This window comes from Cyclopterus lumpus, chromosome 12 (assembly GCF_009769545.1).
Source record: "Cyclopterus lumpus isolate fCycLum1 chromosome 12, fCycLum1.pri, whole genome shotgun sequence".
In the NCBI taxonomy this organism is placed as follows: Eukaryota; Metazoa; Chordata; class Actinopteri; order Perciformes; family Cyclopteridae; genus Cyclopterus; species Cyclopterus lumpus.
In genome coordinates this window covers 19460930-19486229 of record NC_046977.1, presented here as the reverse complement: position 1 = coordinate 19486229, position 25300 = coordinate 19460930, and the positions used below count along the sequence as shown (strand labels likewise).

Sequence of the window (25300 nt, the reverse complement as noted above, 5' to 3'; positions counted from 1 at the left end):
TGGGCCCTTCATTGATTACCACTATACAACATACATAGTCTTCCTGGATCAGAGAGTATTCAGCTGGTACAGCGTGACAGCGACGCCAGAAAAAAAACATGCAGAAGCAATTAGAATTGGCATTTCTGTTCAACTGACACAGCGATGTTGTGGTATTTATAGGCTGGTGCTGAGGAAAGGAGTTGATCAAGACAACTAGTCAACATGGAACACAACCGTGTTTGTATTATTAAAGCCTCAGCTGGTGCTTTTGATGAGTAGAGCGATCGACATCAGGCGACATGTGCTCAGGACGGTTGTTTTACAGGTTTACCGTCTACCCAAACCTTGGCTACAAAAGGTACCGGCTTCATTTTGTCCTGTGTCAACGCAGCTCATCCTACAAAAAGACCATGAAGTCAGCATGCAGTAGTAGGGCTTTGTGGTTCACATGTGAACAGCTTTAGAAACTATAAACACCAAATCCATACCGGATGACGCCTGGTGCTCCAATCTGGGAACACTTGCTTTGTTTGCTTGCTCAAGAGTTGTGCGTCTCTCTCTGTGGACTAACAAACTGGGCCCAGTGGGATGACTGGAGTCCTGGGTCACTGAGGCGACTTCCTGTCAGGGCAGTAGGGTTGTGTGTGTGTGTGTGTGTGTGTGTGTGTGTGTGTGTGTGTGAGCATAATAAAGGAAGCCATTGATGGATTAAGAGGGTCTCTGAGAATGGTGTTAAAGTGATTTCCTGGATAATGTGTGTGGGGGCGTGAGGGGGGTGTAATTGAGGGTTTATTTTGTTGTGGAAACACAAGGGGGACTAACCTAGACCCAAACCAACCGCATGAATATTTTGGCAATCGGCAGAAAATGTCTACATGTCGCCCAACTCTACTTCCTCTGCCATGACCTGAACTGGTGTCACATACACACATGGCATACGAGTGCTTTATTATTTTCTGAATGATATTATACATATATTTGTGTGTGTGCACCGAGGCAGGCTGACCTTTCTGCATAGCGGGACTGTTCTGGAGGCTGGTGGCCTTGGACGACGGCTTGGACGAGTCTGCGTCAGAGTCTTTGCTGGTATCTATGGACACGATCACATCCTTCATCCCCGAGGACTTCTCCTGGGAGGACAGCAAGTCGTCTGGGAGGAAGTGGAAAGATGGGGAGGAAGTAAGACGGTGGGAAGTAGATTGAGTGAAATATTCCTTTAACCAGACAACCAATGTCATTTAGTTTCTCATCAAGACGCTAACAGAAGGAACACAGCCACGGCTCTCCAACCGGTGAAAGTGACGGTCAGCAGATTTTGGCCCGCTGCTCTTCAGCGCAAGAGTTCAGCAAATCAAAGTATTTCGAGTGGCTTACCAGTGCTCTTAAATCACATTTTACATTCACACACGATGCAGGGCCAGCTGTGGTAAAGCAAAGCCGCCTCGCTAGCAGGTTGAGTGGTGTAGTACAACGAAAGCATCGGATTTTGATGATGGCCTTTATTTCCGCCAATCAATTAACATATGCCCAGATCAACCCGGATACAGATGTTTAGGGTTCTCAATTGTGTTTGTTACAACCTTCCTGTCTTCCAAACTTGAACTAGGGTGAACTGTTTTTGCACAAAGCATTGCTGCATGTATAGAAGTATCAAGTCAGTCCACTGTAGCTTGAGAACTAAAGGCTTGTTTCCCTGGAGAGAGTCACATCATAATGTGTACAAAGACACTTTTGGATTGTACAGCAAGATGTTTAATTTAGTCTATTCATTTATTAATATCATGCGCACTGCACTCCTCCTGGGGAGGGAGAGAAGTGTAAGGGTGTTGCCGTTACGCAGAAATGTGTTTCCAAGCCCATCAGTAAGAAATACTGTCAAGTTGCACAATGGGAAACATTTTGGGAGCTCGACCTCTACCGTTATGATTTATTTAAAAACATGTCATTCATGACTCCCACTCAACAGCTGAAGTGTGGTTTTTAGTTCTACATGGTATCATTATAAATTGTGTTGATTACCAATTACATTCTTTTCTATGTGGTTTTGGAGCCAAACCCATCTCTGGAACCGTGTAGTGTGTGTGCGTGTGCGTGTGCGTGTGTGTGTGTGTGTGTGTTTTAGATACCTTGTCCCTGGATGTGGGACACATCCAGTCCCTCCTTCAGGCGCAGAATGACAGCACCGAACTGGAAGTCAAATGACTCACTGGCAACAAGAGAAAGGTTGGATATCAGCGGCGAACAGAATGAAGCTGGCCAGGGAAGACATTTCAAACAGAAGAGCGCTGAGGACTGCACACACCAAACCGCAGGTCCAAACATGTTAGGGTTGATTTGTTGGATGGAAAGTAAAGGGCGCATTGCTGAGCGCATTAGCCGTGATTTTAATATCGTCGGGCTGAACCATCTTTGACCTTCGGCTCCAATAAGATAATCCCCACACTTTACAACCAAGAACTCATTCAGCTTTAGTCCTTCACTCACATGGCTTGAAACAGGGTTCTCACCAACACTGCTCTCCTGTAGTACATGCGTAGTACTACCAGGAATACTTCCAAGGCTACGTACTACTACGGTTTCAGATACCGTCTGCAGAGTCTGTGCTGAGGGGCCCCCGGACCCCCGTGGGGCTTGATGGGTCCGGGCTCTAACGCGTGGTCATTTAATTTTGTGAATCAAGTAATTCAATGTTTTCTGATCTACAAATGACGTGAATAAATCCAGTTTGATGGAGAAGTTTGATATAGATATTACAGTAGAGATGAATTATGAGCCGTTGAACTTCTTAACACTCGCTCTAAGCAGATTACAATACATCATTGTCTCATGCCAAGATTGATTTTAATACAAGCAAATATTGAATTAGAAATACATAATAAATCATAATGAATCCGGTGTGACTGAATGGGTTGCATTCTCCAAGAAGATGTCCACCCAGCTACCCAAAAGTGCCAGGATGTATTCATTCAGACCATTTCAAAGCCACAGCCTCTCCAGCTGTAGTGTACAGACGCTTTGAAGGAGCTCTCACTTACTGGATCATGCTGATGTAAGTCTCCACGTTCATCATGTCGCCGTCCCTCCAGTCGTTCTTGAAGCCCAGCACCAGGGTGTTCGGCTTGAGGCGACCCAGGCCCGCCGCCTTGAGGGGGAGAAGAAGTGAAAACAAATTCACTCCGAGGCTGGACCCATTCCGAGCCATCACTGTTCATTGTGGAGCAGGAAATTAAAGTGAAGGCATTCCAGTGGACTGTTCAGCCCGTCCGAGGTGCCAGTTCTTACTAGTGGCTCTCAGGCGGCCCATCACTGCCAGTTTTTGAGGTGGAAACTCTGAGTAGGACTCCACTCTGTGAGCTCTACCTCCATTTCAGAGGTTCATTGTGTCCATTCAAATAAAAATGAAACCAATATATTTCACCAAGAAAAAAATAAATAAAGTATTAAAATGGAAAATGAAAGAAACCGTTCTGTAAACTAATTCAAAAAAATTCTCTTGAGAAGAACGGAATAGTTTAAAAAAAACACTTACATTTAAAATGTTAAAGACACAATTTAAAATGAGGAATAACTCATGTGATACTTTTTCACTATTTTCCAAAAAATAAAAACATATGAGTGGTCTTGGAGCTGAGAGCCTCAAAACAAGTAGTGTCGAGAGAAACACATTGTTGGTGAGGGCCTTTCTATGAGAGCTGTATGCAAATATAAAAATAAAGAGCCTAATGAGACCAAATGTGTGATAATGGGTTATAAAAACATGACATTGATCTGATTTGAGATAGTTTGAGAGGACATGCGTGGTCCAAAGTCAGTAAAGTTGATGGCAAAGAATGGATCTGCCCTCGACCTGGAGACACAACTCCAGAAGTTTCTGCTCGGCAACGGTCTTTGAACATTGTGAGGAAGCGCGCCACTAGAAGCATGTGCTTATGAACACCAGCAAACAAGAGGACCCACGGCCAACACGGCTGGCTGTGTTAGTTGTTGGCACTCGCTGCGCTTGAGGCTTGAACCAGGGATCCTGGAGAAAGCGTAGACGGCTATGGGAGAGCCCTTCACTAAGTGACATCGTCCACAGCAACAGAGGCGGAGCAGTTTTCATACCTGGAGCAGATATTGAGCACCCTGCCTCATGTCCTCGGCGAACACCGGCGAGTAGAAGGCCTTGGTCTCGTTCTTCAGTAGCCAGCGCTGGTACCGGGCCTGGTCTGTGGCCAGCTCTTTGAAGTTTGGCCTTCTGTAGCCCTGTGGACACACACACACGCAAACGAATATAACAAACCCCAAAGCCCTACAGCTCCACATTAACGAGGTCAGACGTCACAGAACGCTTCATTGAATCAGATCACAGACGGGAGAATTCAACCTGGAGAACAAAGTGGCCCCTGAATCTCCGCGTCGGCGACTTCTGTTTACTCCAGAAGAAAAGCTGCTCTTCAGCCAGGAAACCGTATGCAATGCCATTAGCGGAGAAGGTTTACATCATTTAACTTGGAAGCAATAGAAGCAGGCGTGTGGGGGGGGGGGGGGGGGGGGTTTAGAGGCCACTTGTGGAGGACGGTGTGTTCCCTGAGCCACTGGACTGCACAGAGTCTGCATTCATCCACTCAAAAGGGCCCTTCCATTGTGAAGCAGTTATGCCTGGCAGGGGGTTTGTAAAAGGCTTTTTACGCCGTGGATACAGAGTGGAACAAACGCGTCACTCGTATCACCACTGAGGAGCTCAAAGGTGACTCTAGAGTTATGCCCAGCAAAGACGGGTAAGAAATCACACAACCGTGATGATGTTATGAAAGGGGGAAATTAATAAGCAATGAATTACGCAGAGCAAGAACATATTGATCAGTAGATGGACGTTCCCAAGTTTAACGCTGGCTCAAAAAAGCACAGACAGTCCCAAAAGGACCTGGAGGCCAGAATCAGTACATCTCTTAATCAATACTTATATTCATGGATATGTGCTTGTACTGTCAGCTGATTGGCAAGAACAAATGCCAAAGATATGTTCTCCAGCACACAGTTTGTCCACCAAACAACAACCTTGTTTAGTTGAACTAAAAAGTCTGGCTCAATATCCTGGTCATCCCACAGTCAAAATTAATAACAACCAATATATTGTTGGTGGATTTTTTATTCTTCAATATAGGTATTAACCTGCAAAACCTCTAGTTTTACACTGACTATGTAATACTGTTGATTGACAGAGCCAGAAACCGGATGACTGTAGGACCAGAGTGGAGTTGCTGAAGCAGGTGAGAGAACATTGACGCCATATTATTCTGGGAATTGGTGTAAACTCAATGCCCAGAATAACCAGACTCCGATGTTAAAATAGCTCAGATTAAATACATAGAGGATTTAGCACATACCTAACCTCTGCATGTACTAAGACAGTCCTAATGCTTTGGTGGTGTAACTCCATTTATTGATTTGACACCAACTTAATAATCACTAAGAGCAAAGTGAGGACCTTACAGCCTCATTATGCAATGATTTACATATGGTTGGTGACATGTCCATGGGCCCACAACATGTAGTTAAGCCAAGGGATGGAGAATAGAATAGCTAGCTAGTGATTTACTGGAGGCATCTGCTGGTCGTGCTTTGGCTCAGACAGTGCAGCTGTAGTGTGCACTGTGCATGCAGAGGGTTCGTCATTTTCCTGAATTCATATTTAATGGAATGCTGGTAAAGTATCTGCTGAACGCAGTACATGGTTACAATCCAATGAAATGGGCATACGTTCAACCTCAACGTGTCATATGACCTAGGATTGCATTTTTATGTGAATTAAAAATTATTGAAATGCGCACAAACTCCAAAATCCTGAAGCTTAACTTCTCCTGGTGATATTCCAACCCTTTATGTCCCTAGTTGAGCCTCCTTCAGTTCGGCTGCTGGCCAATGACATGCCTCTGACGGAGAGACAGTTTCTGTAGTTCCAATTCAAACCAACATCCCCAATGATGACGTTATTACAACATGTTGACGTCATATAGCCAAAATACATCTGCAGTATTTCATTTAATGCTTTCATCAATAAACCACCAATCCTCTGATTGGAGGACAACACCCAGCTCTACCACTGAGCCACAGTAAAGGAGGATGAGAAGAAACTTGTGATACCGTTTCACTATTTTTGATTGATTTGCAGTAATACTGAGTTCCTACTCACCGTGCGAATATGACCACAGATCATCAGGCCGACATTCTTAGTGAAGGAGTGGACCAGATCCAGAAGAGCTGGACGAGAGTTGGGGTAACCAGTCATCACCAAACACTGGGGTCTAAAGGCAGACACATCCAAGGGACACACACGCACACCAAGTCAATGTGTTATTATAGCGTTAATTAATTATTTTGAAAGTCCCTTGCTCACTGGCTCTGAATATTCAAACAAACCAAGTGTCACAGGAGTGGTGGGATGTTGATCGAACCCCGGAGTACTTTGAGTCTGAAGCATCACTTAAATGCAATACACACCGTTAATGAGGATAACTTGTAATAACTTTTCTATAACAAACTAGATACAATGTTAATGCAGTGGCAAATAGCTTTGGTTTTATAGTCGATTTGATTTAATTAATGTACAAGAAATATTTTGTGTAAGGGAATACTGCTGTCAAAAAGCACCTTATTTGTTTAAAGTGTTTGAAAAACCAAATGTTGCACTTTTATAGAAGATAGATAGAATACATAACTTTAGTTTTTCCTTTTTAAGTGGCCTTTACAGCCCGACTAGCTTATAAATCTGCAGACCCTTTTTCTTTTGACCTTCACAGTGGCCTCTAGCCATCTTAGCACGGGACAAAAAAATAAAGAAAAACCGGAGCAGAGTAGCGCACATCAAAGCAAATATGTTAAGCACCAAGGGATTTAATGGAGGCGGTGAGAAGTGGCAAGAGGGAGCTCAGAGGAACCCACTGAAGACACCATCAGATGCCTTTTAATCTCCTGCCGTTTGCTGCCTTGGGAACAGCCCAAAGGCACATTAACACCAACACACCACATGTGCAAGCATTCAGAGAAGGAACACATGTCCCATGGGGATATAGAATAGTAATACTACCTGCTTTAGGTACTCAGATGCATTTAAAGTTCATGGATCAACAGAATACATTTTCTTGCTTCATGATACTGATTGCGATATCTAAACTAGACGCAATGATCGGGTTTTCCAGAGCTAATGATGGGACCCGCTTACGAGTTAAGAGCGTACAAAACCATGTGGTTACTTCATATAGACTATTTATTTATTGAATTTCCAGAAACTATGCACATCGTGATATTCAAGATTGTCCAGATGTGTGATGAGCTGCATCGAGAGAAAAGACTTACCACACAGTCTTAATGATAGCAACTACAGGCGTGCTTCTTTGTGCTCAGTAGGGTTGCAAAGGGGCGGAAAGTTTCCACGGGAATTTTGGAAAAAAATAAAAATAAAATGTGCCTACGTTTTATGGCAAAAGCATATAACAGGGAACTTAAGTGTAGTTGTGAACAAGACTATGCACGCCGAGCTCAGCTGGACCCTGAATGCAGCTGGTTGGGAACATTGTCTGACAGAAACATAAACGTTTTTGAACGTCTTTGTCATCAGTGTTGTGTCTGAATATTTCAGCCCTTTGTCTGGCAAGTGTGAGAGCGCCGAGTTGCGTGGAGGCCAAGAGCGGTTTTGCAGACAGATAGATTTCAATTATAGCTCCCAACATATTGAACAAAATAACTGAACTAGTTCATTTTTTGGAGCTGTGAACTTAGTCCAAAAATGTTTAATTATGAACTGAACTAGTTCATGTAGACAGTGAACGAGTTTATTTGTATACAGTAGACTAACTTTTTACAGCAGTGAGGAGGACGTTGATGAGGTCCAGGAAGAAAGCATTTAGATTCAGGGAAAAACACACAAAAAAAAAATGTGGGTTGGGGGTGGTGATCATAGGGAATACACCTTTTTTATTCAACGTTCATGTTTTTGTTGTTCGATGAAAGAATAAAGTTCTACTTACAAAATGTCAAAAATTTCATTTTTAAAAGTTGTATTATAAATGTTTGCATGCATGTCTGCTTATGACAAGGTAAATAGTTAAATTACCCCAACATGTTCAGTTTATTCCTGTTAATTCCCGTGGAAAGTTTCCAACTTTGAATATTCCCGGAATTTTGCAACCCTGGTGCTCAGTACCTGAAGTTCTTGATGTGGTCCTCCACTCCGCTGAGGTGCAGAGTGTGGGTCAGGGCCTGGTGGTAGGTCAGGGCCTGGGTCGATGAGCCCCAGTTCACATCTGGTGGGGCGGACGCATGCAGGCAGACACAAACAGTGCAGTTGGGAAGTGTGTTTACGGGTCGTCCTGCTGGACCAAAGGCCCGCTGACCCATGTGGTGTTACAGGCAATGGGAAGGCCTCGTATGTGTGTGTAGCTGCATGTCAAACTGAGTGTGCACACAGGTGTGTGTGTTCAGCGCTGCGAGGATAGCTTTGTGTTGGAGGAGGTGCACAGATGTATGTTGGGGGGGTGGAACAACTCGACAGCTCAGTGTCGTGTAGCAGTGTGCTTTCTTAATTCAGACTTTGCTTACAATTTAGATTTTTGTAATGTGAACAGACCCAAGATGTGTGGAAATTGTCCAGGTCGTGTAGAATATCTAATGTGTCCATCAACACATGTGGAAATAAACAAGACATCGTGCTGTCATGAGAGCAAACCTCTACACGTAACTGCAGGGACAGCACACAACAGATTGTTGGACGGAAATAAACAAAAACATACATAAACACCCCTTCAGCATATTACCGTAATGTGAGGAATATGCTAGTTCACCAACGCTACGCTGACTGAGCATAGAGCTGCTAGGCCAAGGGACACATGGTTATTTACTTAAAAACAGCGTAAACCATAACCAATGGTCAATAAACTATCTGCATATTCTTCTTCATGAAGTCATGATAGCCAGGCAACTTGTTGGACAGTTTAGGCTAAGCTAAGCTAGGCTAGCAATGTCACCATCACATCTTATGATGGCTACTTCAGGCTACTGAAGCAAACCGACTCAAACTGGATTATCTAAGTGGGAAACGGATCATTTCAACCATCATAGATTGTCATATTAATGCCACTATATACTGTTCTCGTAATTATAGTGTGTATTATTCTGTGGGTATGAATGCTCGTGTGAAAGAGGACTCAAACTCGGTAACTCACCTGGCTTCTTGTAGCTGACGTAGATGAACAGACCCAGGACGATGACGTTGGTCATGAGCGCGGCCCACCAGTTGATGACGAACATCACCACACAGCACAGGATGGCTCCGGCCAGGGAGACCCACATGTTGTAGTATTTGAAGCTGGGACGCCATCCTACACATCGACGAAAACAAGTCACCACATTGCAACACAAAAGGGGAACGATATTCAAAAACATCAAAACGCCTCCAACCGCGTGTCACATATCTGGATCACATTGTTTGCTAAAGTCATATTTATGTTAAACTGAGGAAATGCACTTCATGTTAAGGCTGGGTCAAAGTCAGATTTGTTAAATACTTTTTAAACTGGGACCAAGTCAAGTCAGACCTGCAATTCTCATCATTAACATAGTCTTAAAATAGCAAATGTTGCTGTTAAAGAGGATGGATAACATTAAAGTTAAAGTGGGATTTGTGCTTGGGTTATAGAATGGGAGTTAGCAGCCTGTTAGACTGGAGACCAGAAGGTTATCCCAGCTATTAGAGACCATGTTTGTTTACTGGGTACCACAGAAACTAGACTAGTAGGATTTTAGTGATGGACACAGTCAGACTGTGTGTGGTTACACAATGACAGCGTCTAAAACAAACTACAGGACATAAAGGGTACATTGACGGTGCAGGTCCTCGCAGCCCCATTCAGGGGTTTTATGTGTCCCAGACAGTGGGGAGAGATTGGCCCTGAAGAGGCCAGGACACCAAATGGGGGATGTAATAGTTTGAGGTTGTAGAGGCAGTAACATACATCCCAGTATTACTGCCGGCCTCTAATTTGTGTGTATTACTGCTGGCCTCTAATTCAGTCATGTACCATTTACGTCCTTGTAATTATATGACCTGCATGGAGGAGTGAGAAGCAGACTGAGAATCTGTACCTGGAGTTCTGCTAGAGCTTTGGTATTGAAGGGGGAAAAAGCACAGTACTCAATAGAAAGAAGCTGTTGTATGCATTTCATTCAGCTACAGTCAGAACGGCCAGCTCGCCCAAACTCAAAAAATATTTTAATTATCTCACCCGCCTACATTGGTATCAAACTATACAGACAGTTATATATCCGAGTCCAAGATTTCCTCTTCCACCCCGATTCTCCCAATCTCCCTCCAGAAACATTTGACCGCATGCAAGAACATTGACATCCATTTAAGATCTAATCTGTGTTTGAGTGGTTCTTATACGAGGCCCAACAGTTTAATTAAGGGTAGGGTTTAATAGCATTTTATATAATCTAAATCTAGTATTGAAGACCCTTATCCAACACAATTATTTCTGATCCCTTACTGAATGTAGCTTTCAATATTTCCAAGTAACTAAATATATGAATAACTTGCACTCCGTTTCTTTAAGATCTGCTTCTTTGAGACCAGAAGCAGCTTCAAGTCATGCCATCATTAATGTTGACGAGCAGGAGCTACAGAAGCAGAGGATGTAACCTGCACATCTGTTGTTTCACCAGCAATTGATCTAAATACTGCTGGTCCTGATTCATTACTATTATTTTAATGAATACTTTAAGTATTTATATGATATACATAAAGCTGGGAGATTCCAACAAGGTCTTGTTGGGAATGCAAACACACAGTCCATTAACAATTATGGAGCGCATTACATCCCCGTGCTTCTAATCGCTCACATGATCCCCGGTGATCCCGGCTCACAGAGAGCACATCAACAACACAACAGCAAAATTCCATTTTGGGCTTTTGGTCAAGTGACTTGATGGAACAAAGCTACTCCTTTCAACCGCCTGCTAATGTTACATCCATGTTTTGTACATTCCTCTTTGCTATTAAGAAAGAGAAACTCTGGTTCTGGAAAGTTGTTTTCCAATCCTATATGCATTAAACTGAATTCCATTGGATTGGAGGAAGAAACGGACATCTCAAAACCCGGACGAAGAAAAAAACAAATCCGCAACGAAGGTAACTACTGGAGGTCGCTTTTCTGTTGGTGAACTCCTTCTTTAAATGGTAACCTTGGTGTTTAACCAGGACCCCATTACCCAAGCTTTTGTGTCTGTTTAATAGGGACAACATTTTCTGGAATTGGTCCAGAACCTTATGTAATAATATCGGGAAAAATTGCCACCTTCAATGTACGTCCACTAAAAGTGCTCGTTTCTGCCACCGATTGTTATAATAACCAGTGTCGGGTCACGTTAGGGAAAGGGTCTCCTTGTGAGATCTGGTACGGTGTCGTGTTGCCGGGAGACAACGGAGGAAGAATGCTCTGTAGAGCAGGACCTGATATTCAGATCTCACAATGAGATGTCTCTTTGAGCCAGACGATAAGGTTCCATTTCTCTGGAGCGTTATTTCCATAATGTTGGTCAGAGACTCACAGTAACAATCTGAGCCTGTCGGTGGCCAAAAACAAACGCCATTAGTGGACGTCTCATCTCACGGACTCTGCTCAGTTGCCTTCGCAGCTCGTCTAGCGGCTGCAACGTTCTCCTTCAATACTGAACCATTTAAAAAGAAAATGTTGTACTCGTTGGTCGCTTAGGACACAAAAACATGAGGGAAAATAGGATGAAAAATACAGAAGTTACCCTCTAAGAACAAATAATAGAAAACACAGGTTAGCTGTACAACATCACCTCCTGAAAAAGCTGCTGACACGTTCAGATATCTTTGTGCGGTGCTACAGAAGAGTTACAGCTCCTGGTCAACTGTGTTGATGCATTCATCATTCAAACGGTCAAATGATGTAGTCTACATTTAAAAAGGCCACTCATAATCATTACCCACCGCACCAAAGGACTGGCAGTAACAGTGACCCACACAATGCAACAATACAGTGGTTGAAGCATATGGGAAACATCATCTTGGTACATTTTTCATAAAGATATGACTAACAGAAGATGATGTGAAATCTCAGTGCTATGATCAACATATTACGCTAGACTGCATAGCCACAATTACAGTAACAAGGATGGAGGGACTACTCGGTTCAGAAAATACATAACCATTCATTGGAAAGCTACTTTTTCACAAACTGTCATTATTTTGCTCTCAAACTACTGTATTTAACTCTGTACAAGGATTATGTATCAAGAATTACCTTTTTTAAATATTTGATAAAATGGAGGGTTAAGGAGCAAGTAAGTGTCTTATTTTGTCAGCATTTTTTTATCTTCAAAATCAGAATTTTGATAAAGACTCTATAAATATATAATACCATATATGGTACCACATTGCACTTTGTAACCATTGGTTACCAGCTCCCACCAGCATTTTAAACCACTAGATTTGAAAACCGCAGCTCTTGATTTCAATGGAATGATCACAGCCACTGGACCGGCTCGCTGACTGAATCCACGTCAATCTTCAGCCCTGAGGTTGGCCAGAAGGTCTAAAACCGGGGATGCTGTCACAGCCTGGTAGCAGGTGCATCTATTGAATAAAAGGTGTTAACTAATGATCATAGTGAACAGTCAAGTCGAGTCTGCCGTTTCTTGAATTTGTCCGATTATTTCGGCGTCTGCTCGTACTGACGAGAGTCCCAGATTCCAGTTTCCTTTGCGGAAATGGCCGCATGATAGAAACGCCTGCTAGGAATTCTCTGGACAATGAGCAGCTCTATTCACACGTGTTGATAGAACACTGACTTTGTACCGGGAAGCTGTCGAGGTAAAGTCTGTTTAATGTCCGGTCCAACGGAGCCATGATGGTGCTTTCTCACATGCAGTTCCTCCGGCTGATGTCCACATAAGTCATGAAAGGGGCTTATAATGGGAACTGTCTTGTGAGTTCTAGTCTTAAGCTTTTAGAGCAGTTAGATGTGTCCTGAGCTGCAGAGAGCCTCAAAGTAATTCCTTCTGAAACCCCAGACCCCATTAAACAGGGTATGACCCGTGACTCTGTCATGGTGGCTGATGAGACGCTCGTTTTCCCAATTAGACAAGGCACGTCTCTTATAATAAGTTCCTCTGTAGCCTGAACTTCTGGATCTAGCACATTTGAATTCTTACCTGGTGAGTTAGCCAGTGAGGCGTGGAACACAGAAAAGTTGATCAAGGCATAGGACGCCAAAAAGAAGTTGGAGATGATGGGGGCAATTACGTTCAACTGCGCTGCAAGAAGAAAACAGAAAAACAGTAAACTTAGAGTGGGCCGGAACTCAAATGTCACGTCCTCTACGCCTTTCCGCAAGAGCAAAAATAGGATCTAAATGTACCTGTCATTTTTGTACAAATGTATTTAATTAATTGGGAATGCCCCAATTGAACACTGTCTTGATATTCTCTATAGTTGGTACTGAATTACATTAATCTTTCCAGGTAACTTCTTGGAAAGTACTGTGACCTTACATATCTGCAAGAATCCCATTACTATTATGATTTTTTTTCAATGAATACTGCAGCCTCAAAGCATTTAGTCTTGCTTACGTTGTGTTTATTGTGAGTTCATACAAGTGAGCGGTGTGTGCAGCCGTACCGATGAGGATGAAGGCCAGGGCGATGCCGAAGGTCAGGATGTAGCCTCGCAGGGGCTCGTTGTTCTTGCCGTAGCCTTTGGCGAACATGCCCAGGCCGGGGTAGATGTTGTCCTTACATAAAGCCTGTGGACAATTGGGGGAGGCTCAGAAAATATCTATACACCTGAGTATCACAGTATTACGTTTTACGAGACTTTATTAATCTTTAATGAATAGTTTACATGCTCAGGTTGCACAAGTAGTGCTATGATGTTGGAGGTTAGTTTCTTTTACTCAGATTGTATGCACACAGCAGTTTGATCTTCATACTATGACATTTTTCCTTTAATTATAAAGAATAAATAGGAAAATGTTGGATTGTAACCCCCGTGTCATGATACATATTTATATCGCCATATTCTTGCCAACATACAGCCCAAGTGGAAATGGAAATCATCAAGTACCATGATAGTTTAAGTTGATAACAAAAATTACAAATGTACCTACAATTCAAAACTGCTCACTGGTTATTAATGCAATTCGTTTGGTACCTTGATGCCGTTTCGGTCGCTTCTTACCTGAAACACTTTAGGAGCACTGACTAAAGAGGCCAGCGCTGAGGACAGAGTGGCAGAGAAGATTCCAGCGGTGATGATTGGCCCGAAACCAGAAACCATGCTCATCACCTGAACCAAAGAGCAAAGGCAAATGTGGGGGTTTGAACACTTATGTTACTTCGACCTCTGTCTATGAAAGAATTCCAAGGATCATTTGTCATTATGCAACACGGGGCTGCATCATAAAATGCATGTTCTGAACTTGCATCAAAAGGTCCCCAATAACCTTCAGACCTCATCTCGCGATGGAGCTGCTTCTTACATTGAAGTCGTTCTGCAGTCCGTACTGGCAGCTGTCTTTGTCGCTCCTGCACGTGGAGAAGTCGTAGCCGAATTTGCAGGCGGCGTCGGTGCAGTTCATCATGAACTGAGAACTGACTGTGTCGTTCACGTTCCCGCTGGCATCTCTCACAATACAGGAACCTGGTGTGAAACGAGGACACTCGTGAAAATGTTGGCAAGACATGCAATTCACTTCTACGGAGCGACGCAGAATGTGCGTCATAAAAACATGAAAAGCACTGCACCTGTCGAAACAGCAACACCCAGGTAGACTATTCCTGTGATCAATATGGCCAGCAGGGTTCCTCTGGGAATGGCCAGCTGTGGGTCCTGCAACAAACAACCACAACTCAGACTCAAGATAACAAGCCATCCATCCATCACAAACCTTTTAATCCTCATCAATAAAGGGCTTTTAGGTGATGTCATCAATCCTCCGACTGCCACACTGAAGATCACCAGCTCACTGTGTCACTGTTTTCACTATTTTCTACAGACTGTAGAGTTTGCTTGGTTTGACAGCTTTAGTCAAATCTAGGACATCAGGATAAAGCCCCTCTAGGGCCACAGTCATGATTAAAGTAGACTTACAGCAAGGTCTCCTGAAATGTTGGCTCCAGCCAGAATACCAGTGGCGGCAGGGAAGAAGATGGCAAAGACAGAGAAGAACGTCTCGTCCCGGAAGTCAGGGCCCATGTTTTCCCACATGATTGTACCTGACAGGGGAATAGGAGTTTTAAACACCCAAACGGCAGCTGACAAAGTCCTAAAGCCAACAGCCCTCAGCAGGGTAATGGATATGGCTCCCTCTTTGTCCATTAGTCTACTAATCGGTTGTTTTGGTCTTAGAAGACTACGATTTCTTTAGTGGATTAATCTTAGGACGTACTTAAATTCATACTTAGACGTCATGGCAATTTTTGTAACTTGGTGCACGCAATCCCAAATAGTACACGATTTACATGTCAGGGATTTTACAAAGAAGGCCAATTTGCTTTTGGATCAAAGTATATAGGAGTCAGTTTGTGGCTAGAGTACCACCGCTTCATGTTCGGAGCAAGCAAGAGTATTAACAAAGCTTTAGTCAATTTCATTCTTTTCTTTATGATGAATGAGTTATTGCCAAGAAACATATGAACACATCTGCAGTGTGGCCCTTTTGTGTTCCTTTGTGGACAAATCTGATTAAAGCAAGTAAATCGATTAGTCCACTAAAATATCTCAAAGTGTGAGTCAACTACGAATGTCTTTGGTGGAGGACAGCCCTATCATGAGGTGGTACAGATGTTAATTATGCGTTAAAAGAAGATTCACTTGAGAAATGGGCGTATGGTCGTACCGTCATAGCCAAAGTAGCCCATAGATTCCTTTGACTTGAGAGGAATGAAAGTTCCGATGAAGTAGTTGATGATGGCTGCGATGAGAACGATCAGCAAGAATATCTGGGCCTGTAAGGGGAGAAAATGGACCAATTAATGAAAATAGTCACAGCAGATCTCTTAAACCAATGTATGAATCAACAATTGTGTGTCTGCGGGTCCGGAGTCTGACAGGGGTTTTCTTAAAGCCTGAATTTTCATCAGAGGCTTAGACTTGAGCACTTCTGGCTTCTAGGCAGTTTGTGTTAGCTGTGTATCGGAGAAGGGATCCGGCTCCTACCTTGGCCTCCCATTCCATTCCTGCCAAGGAGATGCCCAGGAGAAGGATTACTGTGATGGTGCCGATGATACGGATGTCATTGAGTTCATCCGTCATAAGTGCATCTGCACCCTAAGAGACAATGCAAGGAGTTGTTAAATAGTTATATAAATTGAGTCCATCCGCTGCTCCTCCATCAGCATCTGGTACACTGCAGCCACTGGGAGGACCAGGGCAGACTGCAGCATATCATCCACTCAACATCCACTGACAACTACAAATTGTAAGTCTGTCTTTACACAAAAGTCACGTGACCATTTGAACAGACAGATTTTGCTTTCTTTTATTATTCCTGCAGTTTGTCTACAGTCTAACTAACTGCCTGAAAGCACCATGAGGTACAAAGAGACTTACGGCAAGAAGACCCACAACAGTTTCGGCAAAGCCCACCACATACATGGCTACAGCCACTGCATTGGCAAAGGCAAAGATCAGACCAATAGAACCTCCAAACTCTGGGCCGAGACTCCTCGAAATCAAGTAATATGCTCCACCTGGAAATAGAAGGTAATGGACAAGGCGTTAGTAAAAGTTAACTGTTCATTATTATAGGCTATATTGTATTGTATTATTGGCAGTAAACTATTGTTTATTGTCCCAGAAATAATTGTAATAAACAATATCATTTACCATTTTAGGCCACTGACATGATAATATAATGGCATGACAATGCAAGTTCATCCTTTCAAAGAGCAATACACTTCTAAACACTTAAGATATTGGATTGAGAGAAAATTATGAACATATCCGTAATAAAATGAAACATACATCAAATAAAACCACACTACCAAAACTATATCTAAAATGGACTCCATTAACAAAATGTCCAGTGCAAATGTTAATATATCGTACGATAAGCCGCTAACGGGAAAATGGTCAACACCATGTCCATATATCGTACAACAAGACAATCACGTAAAAAAAGCGTCAATGTCATGTCCATATATCGTACAATAAGAGAGACAATCACATAAAAAAAGCGTCAATGTCATGTCCATATATCGTACAATAAGAGAGACAATCACATAAAAAAAGCGTGAATGTCATGTCCATATATCGTACAATAAGAGAGACAATCACATAAAAAAAGCGTGAATGTCATGTCCATATATCGTATGATAAGACGATAACCTAAAATTATAGAGGTCACGTATCATCATACAATAAGTAGATTACATGATCATCATGACAGGCCTACTCAATATCCCTCTTCTAAGATCAGTTCCCAGTGAGTTGACCATAGTTAGAGCCTGATTCATCTCCTTACACACTCCTCAGACTCGTCTGTTGTGTGGGCTAAAAAGGGCCATCCGAGGCTCCCATTAGCACAATTATCAATGGCCAGTTATGCACTATCCCCTCAGTGAGTGATGTGTTAAAGAACACCAAAACCACCAGTTGGGAGAGGTCTCCAAGGCATGCGCCACATCGAGGTTACTTTAGCTCTCGGATCACATGTCACACTGCCAATCAACTGTTCCAAAGAGCGTCTCTCGCTACATGCCTGCAACAAAGAGCTCAGCGTTACCAAGAGGATCTATAGAGTAGATGGTTGTCATTGGTAGACTGATGTTGAATAATTAGTTTGACGTCCCCATGCACAAATAGAGCTCCATTTGATCTGACAAGTCCCCAAGGGCTAATGCATATCTGATCAAAAGGACCCCAGTCATTATGTAATGATTACTAGTGAGTAACCCATACCACAATTGTTCAGAACAAATCCAAACTACCCATTGAAGCCATATTCATATTTGAACAGACGCAAGAGGAGAAACCCATTGTACCGGGAGTCGCCGATCCCAATTTGACTTCGGTCGAAATCAAAAGCTCAGTTCAAATCGGACACTTCTACTCCAAATCCCCTTTTATCGGCTTCATAACATAAAAAAACATTTTAATTAAATTAAAGTCACTGTGCATGCAGGCCTTCCCTGAAATGTGATAATGGCAGGAAAGATAGTCGCAATTGGGCGCCAACATGGTACACGAGTGAGTTAAAGGAGCCAGCATCATGCAGTATAAGTAACACGGCTCTTCTTCATTGATCACTGCATCAAAACAAGGTAGCGTTGGCCAGTAAATGCGTGCAAGTTGCAAACGCTGGTAGATTACTTTGCAGAGGGACCAGGGTAATTCTACTATTCACCTCAATTGTCAAGATAGAGAATAACAAATTTAAAAAATGGCACAATAACTTTCTCAGATGTATATACTGCCTGGCAAACCCTCAAACACATGTATTATTATTAGTCAAATCAGAATCCCAGGCTTGAGATTCTCAGTCCATGATCTCATCAGTACTCGAACACCAGGAACGTTCTGTCCTCTGATCCCTAGTGACTTCACCATAAAAACACCTCAGATAAAGCTAATCTGTAGATCTCAAGTTAAGTTTGTTGCAGCTTGTTCCAACAGAGATGAAAGGAATCGTCTGTTCTTTGTTTTGTGTTGCAATCTGGAACCCCAATAACGGACAGCTGGGAGTGTTTAACATGTCTTTCAGCTGCACAGACAATGCTCCACTGTGATGGGTGAGTGACCGCTGCCCATGCTGGTTGAAACCACACCTGGTTTCAAACCAAGCAGTAGGGAGAGCTTAAAGTCAGTCACTGGTGTTTTTATATGAAAGCGATGCGTACCTCCTCGTACAAATCCGTTGGTGGCGATGGCCGATGTGGAGAGGCCGGTGATGGTCGTCACTACAGTGGCCATGCCAACGATCAAACAGGCAAGAGCTGTAGAGAAGGGGGAAAAAGAAGGAGAAAAAAGGGGCAAATCACAGTATGACCTTTATGAATTGCTTGAATGAAAAGAATGTGCAACACTGTTAACAGTTTTCTAGCCGGCCTTCCAAAAACTCTCCGTGAAAAGTAACGGCGTGTCCCCGAACGCGAGCTACTGCAGTGAAGATGGCCACGTGTCACTTGGTGGTGATATTTCACATCAATGGGGGGGGGGGGTGTTCAGGGACAGTTGAGTTGCGTGTGAAGAGAGAAAATAACTGACACGGAGTGTTGAACACAGGGTCAGAAATGTCCGCCCAGCGAGCAGCAGAATGTCAATAAATACGGGCTGCGTGTCTCACCGGCTCGCTAACTCTTCAGCATGGCAACATTTGAATTTGTCAGATACGTGCAGCCTTTGTCACATCAAAGTTAAACATTGGCTGTGCATCAAACGGGCTGCCGACCCACCGACTGATTCTCTGTAGCCTGGGTTAACATCAGCAAGAAGGGGGACTATCAAAATGAGTAAAAGGAGGAGAAATGGGCCAGAAAAGGAACGGTTGTATATCTATTACACCGTATTACCTTGAATTCCTAAAGATAACTTTTTTTCTTCCTCATTGAAGGCAGGCAGGAAAAACAGGGAAAATCTTTCCTCAAGAATTCAAAGCAACACAGAGTCATTTATTGACCCAACTAACAAACATCTTTTCTCATTTCTCTCTAGCGGTATATTTCCATGCAGATAGGAGAGCTATATAGATTTTATATATGTACATACTTCAAAAAGCATTCTTTCATGTTCCTGATCCGATTTAAGGTCCCGGGACAGAGGATGATGTAGGTGTACAAATTGTAAAGCCCTCTGAGGCGAGTTTACCAAATAAAATTGAACAGAACAACCTTTATGAATTTGTTTAGTTGCCTTAGGTTCAAGATTGCATAACCGTTTATATGATGTTGGCGTGCTTTTTGGAAATGATGCAAAGGCTCTTAGGGAAATAACAAAATGTCCAGTGGTAAGTGTCTGCTTCGTCTCTAGACCGATAGAACATGGAGCCGCTGAAGAGGATTCTAAAAACAGGTGATAGAGTTGTCAGAGGTGATCTCTGCTTACCAATTCCAGCCTGACCCACAATCCATGACATACGGATGAAGAGCATCACACCCCAAATGTTCAGCATGCAGCGGACCTGCAGAGAGGAGGGGCGGTTACTGTCAGTGCACGAGGTGATGGCGACTGCTGGCTTTTTACCAACGAAGGTTCCCACCATCATTCGATATTAATAATATCTGGATGAACTTGAAGCTGCACGTGGCTCATGTCAGTGAGAGGCAGCTGCCCTCCATACAACTCATCCACCACCTAGATGTCCTGTAAGGTCGTTGTCCGTTGTGAAAAACAGCAAACCGGTGAGAGGAAAAGGTGGAATAGTGGCCAGTACCAATTTGTCTCAATGCAGATTTTTTTTGGTATTTGTTCCGAGTTCACTCCCACAGTTCAGGGTAAAGATGCACCGATGCTGATGCAATGCACCACCTTGTGTGTGTGAAGGTGACTTCATTGTGCTGCAGCATTGATCCAACCTCCTTTTAGACTTCATTAGGGCCAACACCAACATTGACAATTTAAGAGGTCAATTCTGAATTTCTATGTTCACATAGCTCAGCATTTTGGGAGTATCTTCTTCATGTGAAAAGTCAAAATATCAGAATTATGTTGCCACAAATAATCTTTATCACAACATCGATTATTATTGACCTGACTTGTCCCCTTTTTTCTTGATGTTGGAACCACACTCGTAAAAAAATGAAATAGAAAAGGAATGGAAACAAAATCATGTCTGAACCAAACTACAGGAATTGGATTCAAAACATCCTCCACTCCTTAATAAAAGCCTTTATAAACCAAGAGAAACCAGGCTTAGTGCCAGGTTTGTATTAGAGGGGAAGTAAGTACTTCTCATGTCAAAATAAAAGGAGGGTGATAATATCCAGACCTCATAGTGCTCACATAGCTCAGCATTTTGGGAGTATCTTCTTCATTAAGGGAGTAAGTCGTTCACACTCATGATCAAAAATCATCAACAGAGTCGTCTACTTGCACCTACAGTTCAAATGATAAGAGTGGCACACTTATTACCTGTGATCCACTTCATTAGGTTCAACTGGAACTGTTGGTAAAGTGGACAAACGGCTAAACTATTTCTCTTTCAGTAGGAATAACCTAAAGTAACATTTTGTTTAAGTTTTTATTGAAAATATTCTGTAATCAGTTGTGTCATCTTACACTGGCTACTGAGCTAAGTTTTACATTAGCAAATAACTCACAGTATAAGGAGAGACCTTTGGATGGTTATTAGGTCTCGATATGTTGAAATAGAAAATATTTAATGACGACAAAGAAAAGCATGGTTTGAGAGAAATCATTGCATTCTGAAAGTAACTCACCAGCACCCCCTTAACCCAGCCAAACTTGACCACTCCTTTGGAGTCGGCTGCTTCCTTAGCAGCGGCCTCCTCGGGCGTGGTGAGCTCATCCCCGTTGGCAAATCCATCCTCAAAGGGCTCCTAAAAAAACACAACAAAAAACATAGAATCATGTTTCGGTTTGGAGAAGACACTGCTGTTGCCATTGACTACCTCGCTGGTGAAACGCATTATGACTCATGGGGGCAAAAGAGCCAGAGCATTGGAATCTGGTCCAAGGGGGTGAATCTAATGTGTGGCTGGACAGGAAGCAATCCCAATTGTAGAGTATGATGGGACCAATGTCAATCATGCAACTCAGCCCCAAAACTCACTTCCCTTTTCTGTCTTAATATCTCCTGAATAGACCAATCATTTCAAAAATCAAGTACAAGTGAACATAAATTCTAAATGAAATACAAATTGTAGAAATGACCCGCTGCATTTTTCCAACTGAAACATCAATCATTTGGACTGCAAGTCACACGAGGGCTGGTTCAGAGTTTGGTTTCACTGTACAGGCTGTGGGGAAAAACACCACTTTCAAGGTTAGAATCTGACCTTGTCACAGAATAAAGACTGCCCTGTGTAGCGCTCAAAAGAATGCCCTTTTAAAAAAAAAGAAGAAAAAAAAAAGAAGTAAAAAGCTACTTTCAATAAACGCCACAAAATGACAAATAGAAATTAGGAAGCAAAAATAATTGTGTAATGTGAATGCGAGGAAACCCACTGTGCGACAGACACCGACTATTTAAAAACCAGACTGAGTGACGGAGCATGTTCGTCCTTGTGTTACTACTAGATGTTCAAACACAGGAAGCCTCCCTCCTGAGCACAGACAATGACGGGACTTTGGGTTTACAGCATACCGCCTTTCCTGCATTTACAGCACTCGTAACAAGCTCAGGACGAACCCAGGACGTCTGCACACCAATCTTATTCTGGCACTTTCACAGCATTCTCTCCCCCCCGCTGACCAGGAAGATTGCGCATACAAAAAGGTGTCAGATAAAAATAAGCCTAACAGCATGACTTCTGAACAAGTCCGACTTCCTTTACAAGCAGAGGACCAAAAGTGAGTCATTCCCATCATTTCCATGGCATAATGTTATGGGTCATTTAATTAGCCTGCTGCTGTGCTTATTGTAAGTCACAATAGAAGTGAGGGTTTCAACAAAAGAACAGACCATGTTGCCGTCCTTAGAGGCTCTCTTTGAAAGAAAAAAGAATGTTTAACACAATTTGTTTTATCCGACGATGACCACGATTGTGTTTCTCAAATCTCAAGGTAATCGGTTGATGATATTATGTAATATTCTTTCTTTAAGTTGGGGTTAAGGGAAGGCCATTGGGCCGCCAAAACCAATTGTCGCTCATCCTTGGGGACAATGCAAACGCACTGCTAATTGTACAGGAGGTTCTGTGGAGTTTTCTCCTCAACAAACTAAAGCCAGTGTTTCTCACCAAAACACATTGAGAGCATTTGGTTTCTCAAACCCTCCCATTCTTCAGGCATTTTAAATGCAACGGTTAGCTTTGTCAGCACTATTGAGGTTATTGACGCCATTAGCACCGTTCCCTGACTGCTAACCACCATTAGCTCCCTTGTACAGGCAGACAATCAGCAAAAATGAGCCAATCACACATTGCATTAATTTCCAATGCCTGCAATGCTTGGCACAAAAAGGATAAATTGCCGGTATTGTTTGATTGGAGAAGTTTTGATACTGGGCTAGTTCGGATGATATCTTAAAAGTACCCAATCTACAAAACTTTGTATTATGTAAAATAAGCCAGCTTACTAGATCTTTTGGGGAACATGAAAGCATTTACGGAAAGCTCCTTATCTATCTTTTTCTAGAGAAGGTCATCAAAACCCTGAAGGATATTAGTGACAAAAACTGGCAGACTCTTCTTAGGCCGGTCAAAAGGGTTACTTCTAGGTTTGATATTCTGTGAATGTAGGACTTGCACTCAAAATTAGTAAATGTCCCTTTATTATATTGGTGTCGTTTCATAGTCAGACAGTTTTCTTTGGATATGGATGACCTTGGGGTTATGGATCCAGTGGAAGCACAGTGTCATTTTACAGCAGTGGAGAGGAAGTGTGGTTATATAGTTCTGGTCTGCTGAGCGGTCCATTGATCTGCACTGATGTGCGCATGCCCTCAGGATCCATGTCGACTGATGACAATAATGTCCATATCCTAATGGTAGCAAACACTGACTAATTGTACAAATTGACACTTTTCATTGATGCATATTAATGTCAGATTAATTTTGGCCTGCCACATTTTCATAACGAAACCAAAATGTTACACTTCTCAAAAAGGTGGGCTGGCACCCATTTCCAATTTGTGCTTGCAAAAAACTGAATATGGCAAAACAGAAAAAGAATAATCATAAAATATTGCGTAAAAGAAATTCCATCTTGGCTGAGGTGGAAAAGTTGACGGACAAAAGCTAAATGTGTTTTGTCCATTGTGGGTTTTTTCCGTTCGAGGTTCGACAAATGTTCCTTCAATGACATCATCTTGTTGCCTCCTATTCTTCCCTAATGTTAAATGCTTTTCCCAGCAAAATGGGTGCTACCTGCTGCTTATCTCCACAAACCAACTCCTAAATATCTGCGATAGATTTGAATGGAAACCTGGCCAAAGTCCATGTAAGATGGAGAGAGGAAACATGAAAACAAATGGGAATGAACATCCCAGCACAGAGGCTCTGTTACAATTGCCGCATACATAGATGTAATAAATCCCCTGAGCCGTGGGAGGGAGGGCTTGAGCATCACTCATCACTTCACCTGGGCCATCTGTCAACATGAACACCCTGCCCGTGTCTCCTCAATGACTCAGCAACACTGCCGCAATCTGGCCATGGCAGCTCGACAGGCTGTAGGGAGCCAGCTTTTCTCTCCACGTCAGGTTCTGTCCCAACTGGCCTTGGACCCTTTCTTTCCTCTCTAAGGGTTTTTATTCATCAGTCTTCTCAAAAGTCAGAAGGAAATGTTAGGGGACTCAGTTTAAGAGGAAACAACTGAAATCAGAACTTACAAAACCAAACAAAGATGTCGCAATCATTTCTTCAACATTTAAGTAACCGTGGGTTCCTGATATAGCTGCAATGTTATGAGAGAAAGGCATTTCTTTGCTGACGAAACTATCTGGGGACTTTTATTAGCATGAAGCATTCATTTGATTTAGTCTCAGAATGATACATTAAGAAAAACTATTGGTGAGGAAGGGGAGCAGAAGCTAGTGTGGAAGTGGGATACCCAACATCTTGCTCTACTGGCAGTGCAGGTTCCAATTACGGCTCAATATTGAACCTCATTGAGTATCATCAAGCACTGGATGTTGGAATAAATGATTGGCAATAATTTAAATACTGAACAACAATTAAATGCATTTTTTTTTAAGTTCTTGAATAACTGAATGGCATGAAGAAATCAAATTAATTAATGACGCATTTGCGAGCATTAAGCAAACATGCTTGACAAACTCAGTTGAAGTAGATAACTTTTTTTAGGAGTCATTCAAGGTGGGTATCTGTTGTGGAAATGTTGTGCATTCGTGCGTTAGGGTGTATTTTACAGAATACATGAGGTACATGCATTAGTCCCCACCATCCCATCCCTCTGGGACGCTGACTAGTGGAGAAGGTCCTGATTTGTTAAGATTATGTCTTCCTACCTCAGCAGACACTAAAAGGATTACATTTCAGGGGAGGACAATTCGGACAACTTGTTTCCGAGTTCACGTGCTTGCTCCGTGTTGGGAACAGGTTGGAGCCATCCGCTGTTGAAGTCGGCTCCACTGCTTTGGCATTCTTCTTGTGCAACACCAGCGAGCAGGTA

General features: G+C 42.7%; 1 protein-coding gene across 1 annotated transcript in view; it reads right to left on the bottom strand.

Annotated features, from left to right (window-relative positions):
- Nucleotides 1-25300, bottom strand: part of slc12a2 (solute carrier family 12 member 2) — a 52819-nt gene that overhangs the window by 15945 nt on the left and 11574 nt on the right. Inside the window, exons 2-20 of the mRNA XM_034546541.1 lie at nucleotides 21424-21543; nucleotides 20090-20165; nucleotides 18886-18981; nucleotides 16598-16737; nucleotides 16205-16315; nucleotides 15885-15993; nucleotides 15137-15261; nucleotides 14791-14875; nucleotides 14526-14686; nucleotides 14225-14332; nucleotides 13667-13790; nucleotides 13201-13302; nucleotides 9186-9341; nucleotides 8168-8267; nucleotides 6158-6269; nucleotides 4087-4227; nucleotides 3018-3124; nucleotides 2109-2188; nucleotides 989-1132 (exon numbers count right to left, since the gene is read on the bottom strand). Of these exons, the coding sequence (XP_034402432.1) occupies nucleotides 989-1132; nucleotides 2109-2188; nucleotides 3018-3124; nucleotides 4087-4227; nucleotides 6158-6269; nucleotides 8168-8267; nucleotides 9186-9341; nucleotides 13201-13302; nucleotides 13667-13790; nucleotides 14225-14332; nucleotides 14526-14686; nucleotides 14791-14875; nucleotides 15137-15261; nucleotides 15885-15993; nucleotides 16205-16315; nucleotides 16598-16737; nucleotides 18886-18981; nucleotides 20090-20165; nucleotides 21424-21543 (2197 nt within the window). The remainder of the gene's footprint in view (nucleotides 1-988; nucleotides 1133-2108; nucleotides 2189-3017; nucleotides 3125-4086; nucleotides 4228-6157; nucleotides 6270-8167; nucleotides 8268-9185; nucleotides 9342-13200; nucleotides 13303-13666; nucleotides 13791-14224; nucleotides 14333-14525; nucleotides 14687-14790; nucleotides 14876-15136; nucleotides 15262-15884; nucleotides 15994-16204; nucleotides 16316-16597; nucleotides 16738-18885; nucleotides 18982-20089; nucleotides 20166-21423; nucleotides 21544-25300) is intronic.